The following is a 15,337-nucleotide window of genomic DNA, read 5'->3' as shown; positions in this document are numbered from 1 at the left end:
TCCTCTGTCCATGGGATTCTCCAGGCAAGAACACTGGAGTGGGGTGCCATTTCCTTCTCTAGGGGAAATTCCTGACCCAGGAATCAAACCTGAGTCTCTTAAGTCTCCTGCATTGGCAGGCAGTTTCTTTACCAGTCAAGAGGATGGGGAATGTGTCTTACTTCCATTGATATTCTAGTACCAAACACAGTGCCTGGTACATAAGGGATATTTAAATATTTACTAGGTTCATAAATCAGCTTTTTGGTATTTTTGGTTTGCCTATTTATTTTTCCATTAGCGTGTCTACAGATGGCCACAAAATGTTTGCAAAAGATCAAGATCTTCAAATTGCAGTTGTAGCAATGTCAACATTGTCATCTTTTAAAATGGACTTATTAAAGCTTCATATGATAGTTTAAATCTTTCTCATCAAAGTAAATGAATACAAAATACATTCCATAGAATATTTTGGCATTTTAAAATCTGTATCAGACTAACCTGCTTTCATCAAAACCAAGGGCGGGATCAGCTGTCTTCTGAGTCTTTCTAGTAAGAAATAAAGGCGCGACTTTCACTTTTCCTTAGAAAAATAAATACTTAGGTTAGTATCAAGGCTTATCATCTCCACTTACCTTCAATTACTTTCAGAACTCTTTAAAAATTTTTTAACTAAAATTTTTCTATACAATGAGTTGGTCTCTCAACCTGGCAATATCAATATCAGAATTTACTGGGGAGGTTTTTTTTAAGTTACAGATTCCCACAACCCACCTCTAGAGACTCTTGGTCAGTAATGTCTAGGAAAGGACCTAAAAATTTAACATTTTTTTAAATTTACCCAGATGATTTTGATGATCAGTCAGCTTTCAGAATCACTAAGTTAACTGAGGCTAAAAAGATACAAAGAAATGCAATCACTTAAAATATACTCACTTACTCTTTGTAAAACTCTTTACTAACTACACTATAACTTCACTCATTTACTCATCAAAATAGAAATATTTAATATAATTAAAAGGTTATAAGACAAGAAATTTAAATTAAAATTCAGAACTAAATAATCCCCCTCAAACCTCCTAATGTTCACCATTGATATTATCAAATCTGATTACCAGGGACATTTTTAGGAGCCTTGTTACGTTTTTTTCCTAACACATCATTCAGACACTGAAGTTTCTTCTGATTTTTCTCAGGATGCTTTACAGGAGGAGGACTTGAACTTATTATTATTACAGAGTCCTAAGATGGAATAAGAAAAAAATTTTTTAATAACATAGTTAATGTTATTACAATTTCAAAAAGATTATAGTGCTAGAAGTCATAGACAAGAAGATCACATTAGCAATTCCATACATCTCCCTGTCAGAAACTATTTGATACAAAAAATACATGATATGAATGGCAGTAGCCTGTGCTTACACCATACAAGTTCACATGATCAAAAAGAAGATTTACTATGATCACAGTTTTCTTTTTTAAAAAAGCAACTAACAAACTATATTCCAGAAAAAAGAATCAATACAACCAAGCTATAAAAATTCTAGCTACCCCCTTTCAGAACTATATATCCTAGAAAAATATTAGATGAAGTTTGAGAAGTACTCATATGGTCAGTATATATCTCTGAGTATCTACTATGTACAGGCAAGAGCAGACACTTGAAACACAGACAAATGAAACTCTAGCGATGGCATCAAGGTTAGAACCAGGGTTTAGGGGACAGAAACAGGGTTACGAGTGGACAGTTTAACGTCCAACAACTGATGGACGTTAGTTGTGGTATTTCCGTATACCACATGTGGTATTTCCGTATAATGGGGTATTATTTGGCAATAAAAAGAGAGAAAACACTAATGCTACAACATGGATGAACCTTTGAAACATTATGCTAAATGAGAGAAGCCAGATACAATAGACCATATATAGTATTATATGTGATAATATATCATTTGTATTAAATGTCCAGAGCAGACAAACCTATACAGTTTGGCTAGGGCTGAGGGAAGGGAGATTGGGAGGTGACAGCTAAGGACGATGGGGGTTCTTTTGGAGGTATTAAAATGTTCTAAAATTGACTGTGGTGATGGATGCACAACTCTATGACTGAATTGCATACTTTAAACAGTAAACTATACGATATGAAAATTATCTCTCTCTAATAAAGCTATATGTCTCTATAAAAAATTGTTGTTGTTGTAGTTTTTAAAAAACAGAAGACGGTGGCATTCAGCAGATCTTAAAATCTAAGTAGGAATTCCTCCAGTAGGACTGAGTACCTAATACACATTTCAAGCTGAAACTACAAACTGAAAAGAGTTAAAACTGTACCCTTTGGAGAGAAATGAATAATTTAGTAAGACAGAGTGCAAAGTGTGTATTTGAGGAAGAGGGTTGTTTTGAGGAAAGGTAGGAGCTAGTTCTGTCTATGAAGGGTCTTGAATGACTTGATGAGGATTCAGATTGTATTCTGTGGGCAAAAGAGAGCCAAAGTCAAAGAATGGAAAATTATATTCTTCCTACCACTTCAAGGCTTCCTACAAGTACTCTCTCTTATAATTTTATAATGGTTTCCTTCTCTCATTTCAAACAGAAGAGAACAAAATTTATACCACTAAATATCTGTAATACTTACTTCTGTTTCTGATCTTTCAGGAAGCGTCTGACGTCTAGATGAACGTCTTAAAGGTGTCACTACTTCTTCAGTAGATTTTGACTTACTAATATGCAAAGCTTTTGCTTTTTCGATCAATTGTTTTGCTTTTGATACATTTTTTGAAGCACGGCTTACCTAAAAACAAATGTGAAATAATAATTTAGGTTTCTGGCAAATTATATTTAATAATAGAAAAAACAGAAAAGACAAAACTTTAGAGGCAGTAAAAAGACAGGTGGTTGTCAGGGGAAAAGGAAGGGATGAACAGGCAGAGCACAGAGGATTGTTAAGGCAGCAAAACTACTCTGGATGGTACTATTATTATAATGGTGGATACATGTCAGTATACATTTATCGAAACCCACAGATTATGCAACACCAAGAGTAAGCCTTAACTTAAACTATGGGGACTTCCTTGGTGGCGGAATGGATAAGAATCTGCCTGCCAATGCAGGGGACATGGGTTCGAGCCCTGGTCCAAGAAGATTCTACATGCCACGGAACAACTAAGCCCATTCCCACAACTGCTGAAGCCAGAGCTCTAGAGCCTAGGCCCCACAAGAGAATGCTGGGCACCGCAACAAAAAGTAGGCCCCACTTGCTGCAACTAGACACAGCTCTTGCAAAGTAAGTCCTAAATAAACAAATAAATGTTTTTTGGAAAGACTTAAAAATAAATAAACCATGGACCTTGGGTGATAATGATGTATCAATGTAAGTTCATCAATGATAACAAATGCACTATTCTGATATTGATAATGGGGGAGGCTTTGCCTGTGTGGCAGCATAGGCTATATGGGAAACCTGTACCTTTTGCTCAGTTTTTCTATGAGCCTGAAAGTGCTCTAAAAACTGAAATCCACTAAATATATACATAATGGAAAAATATAATCACAGATCACACCAAATACAGGACCAAAAAAATGCCTATTCACATTTTACCATGGAAATGAAACTAAAACGTGTCTAATTATACTTGGTTTGCCTTCATTTGTTTACTTGAAATCTATCCAGATAAATATAATTACATTTGTTAAAAAACACCCAGAAAGATGACCGTATATAAAAATTAAAAAAAAAAAGATGTCTGTATAGATTGGAATGGTTGGTTATTTCCATCTTCATGGCATCTTTTCTTTGTTTTAGTCACTTTTAGGCTGAATCCTCTGGAGAGAAATTGAAAGGGCAGTAGGCATAGAAAAGAGCAAAGTCTACCCTGCAGGTCTGGCTCTGTCACTGATGTACTAAGCCACTGTGTATTCAAATATTATCCTCCAGATTATGTGTTTTCCATATTTTGAGTTTTACAAGGTTTTACATTTGTATTAAAAACATACTGCAAACAAGCTATAAAACAGTTTACATTATACGATCTCTTTTAAAAATGACATATCTATTTAAGCACAGGAAAAAGTCTGGACTAATAAACTTGTAACTATTAAAAGTGGGTTACCCTTACAGAATACGAGAGAAAAAAATTTAAAAAGTTTTCACTTTTATATGTATATACTATTGTGCTTTTTAAACAAACGTTTGGTATTTCTTCAAAACTTTTAAAATGTTTTTTAAAAAATGTTAAAGAGAATAGGCATAAAAAAATAAAGAACAGGCATGGGTATTCAGTACATAAGGAGGTTAGGAATGTTAGGGATTTGCTTACAGGAGTAGAGTGATAGATACCTGTTGTTCTGGTAGCAAAATTTTTGACAGGCTGGTGATAAACCTTAGGGTAATAATCCAGCTTAATTTAAATTAACAACTCCATCACTGAACCAGTTAACAAAGAGATCTGTTTTAGTAAATGCTTGGGAAAAAAATACACGTGCATTTTGGCAAGTTCTACTATTACTTGAAATTTTTCTTTTTCGTAATAAGTTATTTTTCTGATAAAAGTTTTTAAAAGTTCTTATAGAAAAACAGAAAAATGAAGAAAATTAAAATCAACCATAATCCTATCACCTCAAAAAATAGTCGTTTCCAATACCCTCCTTTGTGACCGAGCTGCCTGTCCTCCCAGCTCTTACTTACTCCTAATACAACAGGAACTTCCATCCTGACAGTTCTCTACTTTCTTCCTATTTATCAGCTTCTGGTAGCCCTCTTCCCATGCTCCCAGCTTAAAATGCACTGTGTATCACTTCAACTCTCAAAAATGTTCAACTCTCAAAAACCTTCTTTGGAACCACTGTCCTTCAAAAGAGGGCTAAATATTTACTTCATGAGATTAATGGTATGAGCACCAAGCATAATACCTGAAATGTGATAAGCTATCAAAAAAAAAAAAAAAAAAAAGGACAGTTGTTAAAGAAAAACAAAGGAGATACCAACTTTCTGTGGCAGGGGCTTTCTCCCAAGAATTACATTAGAATTACCCTGGTAGCTTTTTAGACCCACACACACACTTGTATCTGTTCACCCAAGGGAGAATCCAATTCTCTCAGGGAGGGGATAAGCAGTCTATTTTACAAAAGCAGCTAAACTATTCCTACACATTTTCCATTCAGGATAGTGGTAGTGGTTTTCAACTGGGGGTGATTTTTCCCTCCAGGGGATATTTAGTAATGTCTGGAGATATTTTTGGTTGCCAATGCTGGGCGAGTTGGACTGCCACTGGCATCTCATGTGTAGACGCCAGGGTTACTGTTAAACACCCCATAATATATGAGACAGTCCCCCACAACAAAGAATTATCCAGCCCATAATGTCAACAGTACCAGGGTTGAGAGACCCCACTTTTTAGCCTCTACTCTAGAGAAATAAAACAAAAATTCAATCATGCTTATTTCTGTAACCAGCCTTAAGGAAAATGATTGGAATATAATTGTGATTAAGAACACCTTTTCTGGGACTTTCCTGGTGGTCTAGTGGCTGAAACGTTGCACTCCCAATGCAGGGGGTGGAGGTTCAACCCCTAGTCGGGGAACTAGATCTCCCATGCCACAGCTAAGAGTTTGCACGCTCCAACTAAAGATAGCACATGCTGCAACCAAGACCTGGACAAGCCTAAATAAATAGATAAATTAATAAATTAAAAAAAAAAGAACACCTTTTCTAAGTAAACTACACAGTCTTCATCAATTGCTTTCATCTCACAATAAGATATATTGATCTTTTAATAAGCTAACTCACGGAGTGAATAGTCAAAAATAGTAAAGGGTTGTAGTTAACATAAACCAGTCTATGAATTACGTGAATCTTCTTTTGGCGTATCACTTCCAAAAGTAGTGGTGGTTGTTTTAGAAAACAGAATACCACTTACAGGACTCCCTAATATTTCAATTACCTTTCTAGTCTGAGTTTCAAAATCTTCATCAGCAGCTTCAGATTTCTTAGACCTTTTCTTAGATTTTTTTGGAGTACTAATTCTGGTGAATTTCATTCTGAAAGCAAGCCAGAAAGATATTGACAAATATTTTTATGATTATAACGTCTAAGAATTTCAATTAGATATAGTAAACAACTAGCTAGAGCTCTAATTTCTAGACAGTTCTGAAGTAGAAAACAAAAAAAATCAAACCCTCCATTAGTTTCAAGTTACTGGTTCAAATGTAAGCCAAACTCAATGTTAAACTCTTAGAAAACATAAAGCTTCTTTTGTAAATCCTAAGTTTTCCAGAAAATTAGTCCCTAAGATCTTTCATATCTTCCCTGATAGCTCAGTTGGTAAAGAATCTGCTTGCAATGCAGGAGACACCAGTTCCATCCCTGGGTCAGGAAGATCCCCTGGAGAAGGGATAGGCTACCTGGTCCAATATTCTTGGGCTTCCCTTGTGGCTCAGCTGGTAAAGAATCCGCCTGCAATGTGGGAGACCTGGGTTCGATCCCTGAGTTGGGAAGATCTCCTGGAGAAGGGAAAGGCTACCCACACCAGCATTCTGGCCTGGAGAATTCTATGGACACAGTCCATGGGGTCACAGAGACAGACAGGACTGAGCAACTTTCACTCAACTTCACTTCAAAAATCTTACATTAGCCAGAACCAGCATGCAAGTATATATCTCATAGTATATGGCTCAGTTTACCTAAAGTTCTATAACTTATTTTTAATCTCATGTTTGCTAAATGCACAGAATTCTTATTTGAAGGATATTCCTCCAGGAATTAGCAACTATGATAAACAAGAGTGTAAAGCTCATCTAAAATACATCCAGAATTCCTCTGAAAGCATGCATGACTTTAAGTATGGAAAATATGCAACATTTTTGAAACCCTGTTTTCTTTTTCTTATAAATAAGCTGTGTTCTAGGGGGAAAAAAAACACCAAACTACTCTCCAGTGCTTGACATCTTTTCCTTCGAATCTAATAACTTACACAGAATATTCAGAACCTGAGAACAAAACAGAACTTTTACCTAATAGGACTCTCTGAATCAGAAGGTATTGTTATTAATTCCGCTGTATATAAGCGATGCTTCTCTGATAAGCTGGCTGCTTTTGGAGTAGAAGCTTTGACCGGACTATCGTCTTGCGCATCTTCAGAATCAGTACCTCGAACGATTATTGTGGCAGGCGTGCTGCTACTTCTTACAGATCTTCTGCTTGATTTGGGTGTAGAAACATTTCCCAAGCTATCTTCAGTCTCAGCTTTAGATTGTATAACCTTATCCTTAACTGGTAAGCTGGGTTTTTTTGAAGACTTATTATTACACAGAGAGGAAATCTTTAGAGGGTCATCATTTGCTGTACGTTCACAAACAAGGCTTTCACTGTTCAATAATGTGCTGTTTTTGAAAAGTTCTGTTTTCTTTTGTCTTAAACTCATTCTAAGACTGTCTTGATTTTGCTTCTCTTTAAAGGAAAGAGTTGTTTCTTTTTCCTGAGTATTTCCCTCTCTATTTTCAGCTGGAATACCAACAGTCTCTAACACTTTTTTATTCTTTTTCTTCAATGTTTTACTTTTCTTCTTAGGAAAACTCCCTTTATCAGTGTGGGGCTGTGAACTGCCAGGATTTGAAACCATTTGGATATTAGGATTTTCCATGACTTTTTTAGAATGATTATCTCTTTCTTCCTCATTTAAAGATTTTTCATTGAGCTCTTTCTGCTTATCAGAAGACTTTTTGACTCCATTTTTAAGTGTATCTGATACTGGCTGCCTAAATGCTTTCATAAACTGTTGTCTTTCTTCTAGAGTGCATTTAGGTTTCACAGCATCAGAGCTTCCAGCTTCCAATACCGCCAATTCTAGTTCTTCCTCATGTATAACAACGTTAGATTTTCTTTTCTGAACTGCCTGTTCATTCTCAGGATCAGAAAGACTACTTTCCATTTCCACCTGCTTTTGTTTCAAGAAAATGGAGGGTATTTTTCCTGTCTTTTTGGGGGGGATAGGGTGAACTTGCGCGAGAACAGTGACTGTCTTAAAGCGGGTCTGCTGGGAAATTTCATAGGTTTCAGGGTCACTCACAGAACCACTTCTGACTGTATCCTCAACAGTTTCAGAAGGAATACAAATTGACACTGTAGAGTCTGGTGTCTGCTCCACTTCATTTTCCTTGTGACTTTTTAAAAATTCCTCATATGAGACAGTTATTGTACTATCTTTTAATGGGACTATTTCAGTTATTTGATCTCTAGGCTCAGCATCATTTACAGTACTTTTGATTTCATTAGTTAGGGAAGGCCTTATCTGTTTACTGTCGTTACGATCTTTTTTAAGGAAATTTAGTTCCTCTGCTAAGGATAAGCTTTCAGATAGATCTATGACCTCTCTGTGCTTCCTTTTCCTCAGTGTTCTGCGATCTTTTTTTGAGGGCCCATGTTTAGGATTTACTCTCTTAGAACTTTTTCTGGAGGTCACAGTGCTTGATTGCTTTTTGAGACTTTGAATACTTTCTGCAAGTACCTCAACATGTTTCTTGTCAAGTAAAGCGGAAGTAGTACTTTCCACAAAATCATTATCTAAACTACAGTCTTCTTTGCTCTCATCACTGTTAATTTCAATTGGAGTTTTATGTTCAGTTTTAATACTACTTAGTCGATGAGATAAATTTAGTCTCTTTCTTCTCTTCTTACACTGCGTATTTGAGAGCATTTCCAAACAGTCTTTGCCACTGTCAGCAGGCAATGGTGTGGATGACTTTGTCTTGCACTTTTTTGTTGTCTGAGTCTTCTCATTTGTGAATGAAGTCTTTCTAAAGTAATCCAGAATATTATTGGATTTGGGTGGAGAGAAAACCCTGTCTCCAGTCTTCCCCATGGGTGATAAATACTTTGTGATTGTTCTGCAAGAAGTTCTGTCATTGTCTTTCCTTCGCTTCTTGCATGCCTATCAATTTAAAAGAAGAAAAAAGCACTTATTTCAAGTAAAATACTATAAAGTTTAAACATGGATTTATTATTTTATGTAATGGAATTAAAAAAAAAGAAGGCTTCCTTACTTGATAAACATGATATATTAGGAAGAAAAAGAACTTTAAACTTAAACCTACAATCAAATCTCAATGTCACATTGAGTTACACAATTATAACTTGTGTACTTTACTGTATGTATACTTCAATAGAAAGTTTCAAGGACACTATATTTGTGTACAAATACATTAATTACTGCTGGCCTCTGTTCATTTAATAACCTTCAAATAGTACCACACACTCCAACAGAATTTGCAATAAACATGTTACATACAAACACATAAAGTCTGACCCATGATAGGAACTTTATAAATAGTTTCCATTTCCTTTATGGTTTTTTAGCTAAAAGTAAACAAATTATTCTATTTCCAAGAAACAGGTATACAGGGAACAAGCCTAGGATTCCAAAATTTACTAATTAAGCAAAAATTATAGTGGGCACTTACTACAAATAAATAAGATTTTCCAGTATTTTAATATGCTATTAAAACAAAAAAAGATGCTTGCTCCTTGGAAGAAAAGCTATGACCAACCTAGACAGCACATGAAAAAGCAAAGACATTACTTTGCTGACAAAGGTCTGTCTAGTCAAAGCTATGGTTTCTCCAGTAGTCATGTATGGATGTAAGAGTTGGACTATAAAGAAAGCTGAGAGCCAAAGAATGGATGCTTTTGAACTGTGGTGTTGGAGAAGACTCTTGAGAGTCCCTTGGACTGCAAGGAGATCAAACCAGTCAATCCTAAAGGAAATCAGTCCTGAATATTCATTGGAAGGACTGATGCTGAAACTAAAACACCAGCACTTTGGAGTTTTACCCGGATGCTGGGAAAGACTGAAGGCGGGAGGAGAATGAGACAACAGAGGGTGAGGTGGTTGGATGGCACCACCGATTCGATGGACATGGGTTTGAGCAAGCTCTAGGAGTTGCCGATGGACAGGGAAACCTGGCGTGCTGCAGTCCATGGGGTCGCAGAGTCAGACATGACTGACCGACTGAACTGAACTGATTAAAACAGTTACTGCCTGACTCCTACACTATTCATTGCCCTTATAAAAAAACTCCATCAGTCTTTGCCCTTATTAAAAAACTCCATCAGTCTTTTTGTTATTTTAAATTTCCTTCAGTTCATTTGTTAGAATAAACTTGCCAGAATAACAAGGAAACCTTTTTTTAAAAAACATAAGTAATCGAGAAATTATACTTCTAGAAAATGTACATGTATTATAAAGCTATCATGATTAAAGTATAGCACTGATGCACGAATAGGCAATTGAACAGAACTGATTAGAAAACCAGAAAAAGACTCAGATATTTAAGAATTGGCATATGATAATAATAGCACTCAAGTCAGTGGGCAAAGAAGTAGTTAACAGAAACTACTGGGGCAAATTTCTAACCCTTTGGATAAATATAAGGCAAAATAAATCACAGACAGATTAAAATTTTACCTCTTAAAATGAAGTGATAAATGTATTAGAAGAAAATGCTAGTGAGTTGTTAGTATTACTATCCTAATTGGTATACCATGGGCTCTGGAATTAGGCAGATCTAAGTTCAAGTGCTGGTTCTGTCATCTACTAGTGTGGGACCTTAAGCAAATTATTTTTAATTTTCTGATTTACTTCTTCTAACCTAATTTAGATGGTTGGATGGCATCACTGACTCAATGGATGTGAGTTTGAGCAAACACAGGGAGATAGTGAAGGACAGGGAAGCCTGGCATGCTGCAATTCATGGGGTCACAGAGTCAGACACAGTTTAATGACTGAACAACAACAACCTAGTTTAACTTACTTTTAATTACTACTTAACCTCTCATCCACAGAATACAGATAATAACACCTCATCACAGAGTTGATATACCCTTCCAATACTGAACAGTAAATATTACTGTGAAATAACCCTCTAAGCCGGGCATCAAAAACAGAAACTGTAACAAAAAGATGGGAAAACTGCCCAAACAAAAAGCAAGAACTGTGTGATTCCAGTATTAAAAGTTCTTTTTCACACCTAAGACAAACAGAGCAAGTGCCTTGATTTAGCAAACAAGCACCGGCATAACACCTAATAACAAGTAGACAACAGAACTCAATTCTAAACAGAAAGAGTCCCAGTTACATAAGTGACTATACATCTTGGCTCACTTCAAGGACATACATACAGTGCATACGTACGGCAGACAGAATGCGAGCCTGAGATGAAAAGGTGTAAAAATATAGCAACCATCCACTTTAAGATGCTACTTCACTACTTCATGGTGTTAGAAGCTCTTTATAACAACTGCTAGTACATTTCACTGAAACTTGATGAACACAATAGAATAACAGTATGGCAAGGTGGGACTTCTAACTGCAGTATTTTAAGCTATAGAAGAATGAGAAAGTGATTTTTAAATGAAGGGTTCTGTTTGACTCCTGTAGTGACAATCTAATCGGTATTCCCAGAGCAGATGGATTTGGGTGGACAAGTAGAACTCAAAGATTCTTTTCAATGTTAAAGTTATCTGCTTCCTTATCATGAACTCAAACTAGACCATAGGATCCTTCATGACACTAACCAAGTCCAAAACAGCCAGTTTCAACATTTCAGGATCTGGTCCTTAACTAGGCATCCTGAAGTCCCCGCAAACATCTCACCGTCCTAACGTTTGTCAGGACCTATCACGTCTTCAAGAAACGATACACCCCAGCAGTTGTTGCACACAATGTCACAACTCTGTGAGGCCTCACCAGGTCCCTCCTTTGCCCTCATAGATCCTAAACTGGGATCACTCCTCACAAACGGAGATATCCAAGCTCACCTCAATCTCGTACTCCTTCACCAGAGGGGGAGCAGCTGTCGCCGCCATGGCCAGGACCCCCACCATGCTCCCTCCTTTCCGGAATACCAGTTCCTAGGACCTTGAGCGGCCCTGCCCGGCTTGTCGGGAGGCCATGGAGGCGGCCGACTCCAGCAGGAGCGAGGACCTGGGCCGCGGGGTCCACCTCGGACTCCCCCGCGCCCACGGCCCGGGGTGGTCGCAGAGGCTGGGCCCAGCTCAGCCGAGTCGAACGCGGGAAGAGGCGGTAAGAAAGCGCGGGCAGCGAGAACCCTCGGGCGTGGTTGGTGAGCGTGAGGTGCCCCCGAGGCGGGAGCTCCAGTCCTGTGTGATCTGGGCTGGAGGTCCTGCGGGAAAAGCAGGTCGAACGCAGAACCAACCCCTGGGCTTCGGAGGGAGTTCTTGTCAATTGGGTTTTCGCGCCGACTGGAGCGCAGGGGGCGGAGCTTAGGTTGCTTCCGGACGCTGCGCGGACGGTGCGCCCAGAGGGCCAAAATACTTCTTTGCCAAACCTGCGGGAGGCGGGACTGTTTGATCGAGAATCTAAAAGTAGCGGGGAGTTTCCCGATTTCAAACTTCTAACGCCCAGTTTCACGAATGAGGATGTGCTTTGACTAAGTCACTTGGTGGCAAAATTAAAACCGTATACTTTTTTTTGGCCGCCTGTGGGATCTTAGTTACCCCGCCAAGAATTGAACCGGCATCCTCAGTAGTGAAAACGCGGAGTCCCAACCACTGGTTTAGGCCAGGAATTCCCTAAACCCCTATATTTTGATGCCCCAGATTAGCCCCTATTTAAAAGTGAAAATTCGAGAAATATCGAAAAAGGAATAATGATTGATTACACTCCTCTCACAGGAACTAAAAGGTTATTTTGGCAAGCGTCCTACCTCTAGACACGCCCACTTGGGGGTCCAAGATTTCTACTTTCTACTCTTTTTTTTTTTTTCAGTTTTTTTCCCTATTTATTTATTTTGTGTGTGTGTGTGTGTGTCTCTTCGACTTTTTAGTCCTAATTGAACTCATTTATTCCAGTGGATTTTCTCCGCGCGAGCAGCTACGAGCCCGCGGTTATCGCCTCAGCAGGCTGGCGTGTGTCCGAATTGTCCCTGGGTACCAATGGCACCCCACTCCAGTACTCTTGCCTGGAAAATCCCATGGACGGAGGAGCCTGGAAAGCTGCGGTCCATGGGGTCGCTGAGGGTTGGACACGACTGAGCGACTTCACTTTCACTTTTCACTTCCATTCATTGGAGAAGGAAATGGCAACCCACTCCAGTATTCTTGCCTGGAGAATCCCAGGGACGGGGGAGCCTGGTGGGCTGCCGTCTATGGGGTCGCACAGAGTCGGACACGACTGAAGTGACTTAGCAGCAACCATCAGTATGCTAGTTTGTAGTCACGATAATTTCATATATCTTTTGCATTGTTTTCATACATACGTTTAGCTTTACATTTTTTTACATGACACTTGCAATTTACACACTGTATTTATTTTGTTTGAGTGCATAACTACACGATGTGTAAGAGCTGAAACAAGACATGTAAACAGACCTATCAAATGAGAGCGAGAGGCCACCTTGTTCATCGGGTTATGCAAACTGATTTTAACTGTTGAGTAACTGCGTCTATCATTATGGTATTTGCTATTGTCTGGACAACATAAAGAGTACAAATGTCTCCAATGAAATTAGTGGTAATGACAGTCTCTTTGAAAATTGTTAACCTTGATAAGGTTTTACAGGAAGGGAGACTGCACTTCTAAGTATAAACTGTTTTGTTGTTTTGGTTTCATTTGTTTATAACTCGTGTAGAATAAGAATAGGCTCTAGGAGAACGGAGAAGAGGAGGAGCAGGAGGCGGAGCTAGAGTTGGGGGGCGGAAGAGGAGGAATCGATTAGAAAATTACTGAAAAAAACTGAAAGTCTCTCTGATTTCCACCCCCAAATTCAGTTTCTTCCTCTTAGCCGCAAAGGCAGCCAATATTACCTATTTGGTGGATAGTATTGCAGACTTTCTTTGGGGGGGCTTCCCTGGTGGCTCAGACGGTAAAGAATCCCGGGTTCGATCCGGTATTCTACGTATAAATAGATGTATGTAAAAGTACATACAAGCATATCTGTAGAAAAATCTTTAGCTTTGTTTTTCTTTACATAGAAGGTAGCAACGTAAATATCACTCAGCAATTTTTTTTTTTCCCCCGTTGTCTTCAAGACCTAGCCATGATACAGGTCCACTTGATTCGTTCTCTTTCATTCCCGAGCATTTCACCCAATTATGCACCTTTTATTTACCCATTTCTTTAGAGATGATCGTTTAAATTGTCTTCAGTTTTCTGTTAGACAAATAGTGAGTTGATGAACCTTCTTGTCTCCTTGAACACAAGTAGTGCTTTTCCAGGATACACACCTAGATGTGGAATTGCTAGTTTCTAGAGTATGCAGTCGGAGAAGGCAATGGCACCCCACTCCAGTGCTCTTGCCTGGAAAATCCATGAACGGAGGAGCATGGTAGGCTGCAGTCCATAGGGTCGCTAAGAGTCAGACAGGACTGAGTGACTTCACTTTCACTTTTCACTTTCATGCATTGACTAAGGAAATAGCAACCCACTCCAGTGTTCTTGCTTGGAGAATCCCAGGGATGGGGAAGCCTGGTGGGCTGCCATCTATGGGGTCGCACAGAGTCAGACATGACTGAAGTGACTTAGCAGCAGCAGCAGCAGAGTATGCAGTGCTTTTTCATCTTCCAAAAAACTACATATTTAAAATGTGTTGTGTTGTTAAGCATTTGCACTGAATTTATTTTTAGATATTGAGTTAGTATTTTACACAAATTTATTTAGGAACTTATGGCATTTATTAATTTTAAATTAAATGAGCAGTCATATTTGTATGGCAATTTAGCATTTACAATGTACCTGTGTTGTTTTCTGTTATCTTCCTCATCTGGCTAATCCTTACTTTTAAAAATTATTATTAGCTTTTATATTCATCCAAATAATGCCTGTATTTGGTTAAATATGTCAAAGAGCTTCACAAAGCTTTTAATAAAAAAACACCTAATTTCTATTTCAACCCCCAGTTCTATTTCCCAGAGGCAACCACTTTCAAAATTCTTCTAGCACTATAAATATCTGCTTATCTTTAAATAATCCAATATCTTTACACAGCTATTTCTTGATCTAACAATTGTAAACAGTATTCACTAATGTTCTGTTATGGTGGTGAAGGATTTAATTCTCTTGTAACACCACCCTCCACTCTTCCTCTTCTCCCACATTCCCAATATAGCTAAATTATGAAGACTTGTACACAAATGTTCATAGACGCTTTATTTGTAATAGTGAAAATCTGGAAACAACCTATCAACAGTATATCCATTCCATGGAATACTGCTGCTGCTGCTGCTAAGTCGCTTCAGTCATGTCCAACTCTGTGCGACGCCATAGACGGCAGCCCACCAGGCTCCCCTGTCCCTGGGATTCTCCAGGCAAGAACACTGGAGTGGGTTGCCATTTCCTTCTCCAATGCA

The 15,337-nt window shown here is 38.3% G+C and overlaps 1 protein-coding gene across 2 annotated transcripts in view; it reads right to left on the bottom strand.

Moving 5' to 3' along the window:
• The window catches only part of ATAD5 (ATPase family AAA domain containing 5), a 35,442-nt gene extending 23,215 nt beyond the window's left edge, over positions 1 to 12,227 (bottom strand). For both annotated transcript variants that reach the window (XM_070390411.1, XM_070390412.1), the window contains exons 1-6: positions 11,789 to 12,227; positions 6,988 to 8,903; positions 5,919 to 6,015; positions 2,615 to 2,770; positions 1,095 to 1,221; positions 481 to 562 (exon numbers count right to left, since the gene is read on the bottom strand). In XM_070390411.1, coding sequence (XP_070246512.1) covers positions 481 to 562; positions 1,095 to 1,221; positions 2,615 to 2,770; positions 5,919 to 6,015; positions 6,988 to 8,903; positions 11,789 to 11,854 — 2,444 coding nt within the window. In that variant the 5' untranslated portion in view covers positions 11,855 to 12,227. The remainder of the gene's footprint in view (positions 1 to 480; positions 563 to 1,094; positions 1,222 to 2,614; positions 2,771 to 5,918; positions 6,016 to 6,987; positions 8,904 to 11,788) is intronic.
• Positions 12,228 to 15,337: the final 3,110 nt, after the last annotated feature.

The sequence above is a fragment of the Bos mutus genome, chromosome 19 (assembly GCF_027580195.1).
Source record: "Bos mutus isolate GX-2022 chromosome 19, NWIPB_WYAK_1.1, whole genome shotgun sequence".
NCBI classification, from domain to species: Eukaryota; Metazoa; Chordata; class Mammalia; order Artiodactyla; family Bovidae; genus Bos; species Bos mutus.
Note: the sequence above shows the minus strand (reverse complement) of the source record. Positions and strands in the feature narration are given on the sequence as shown.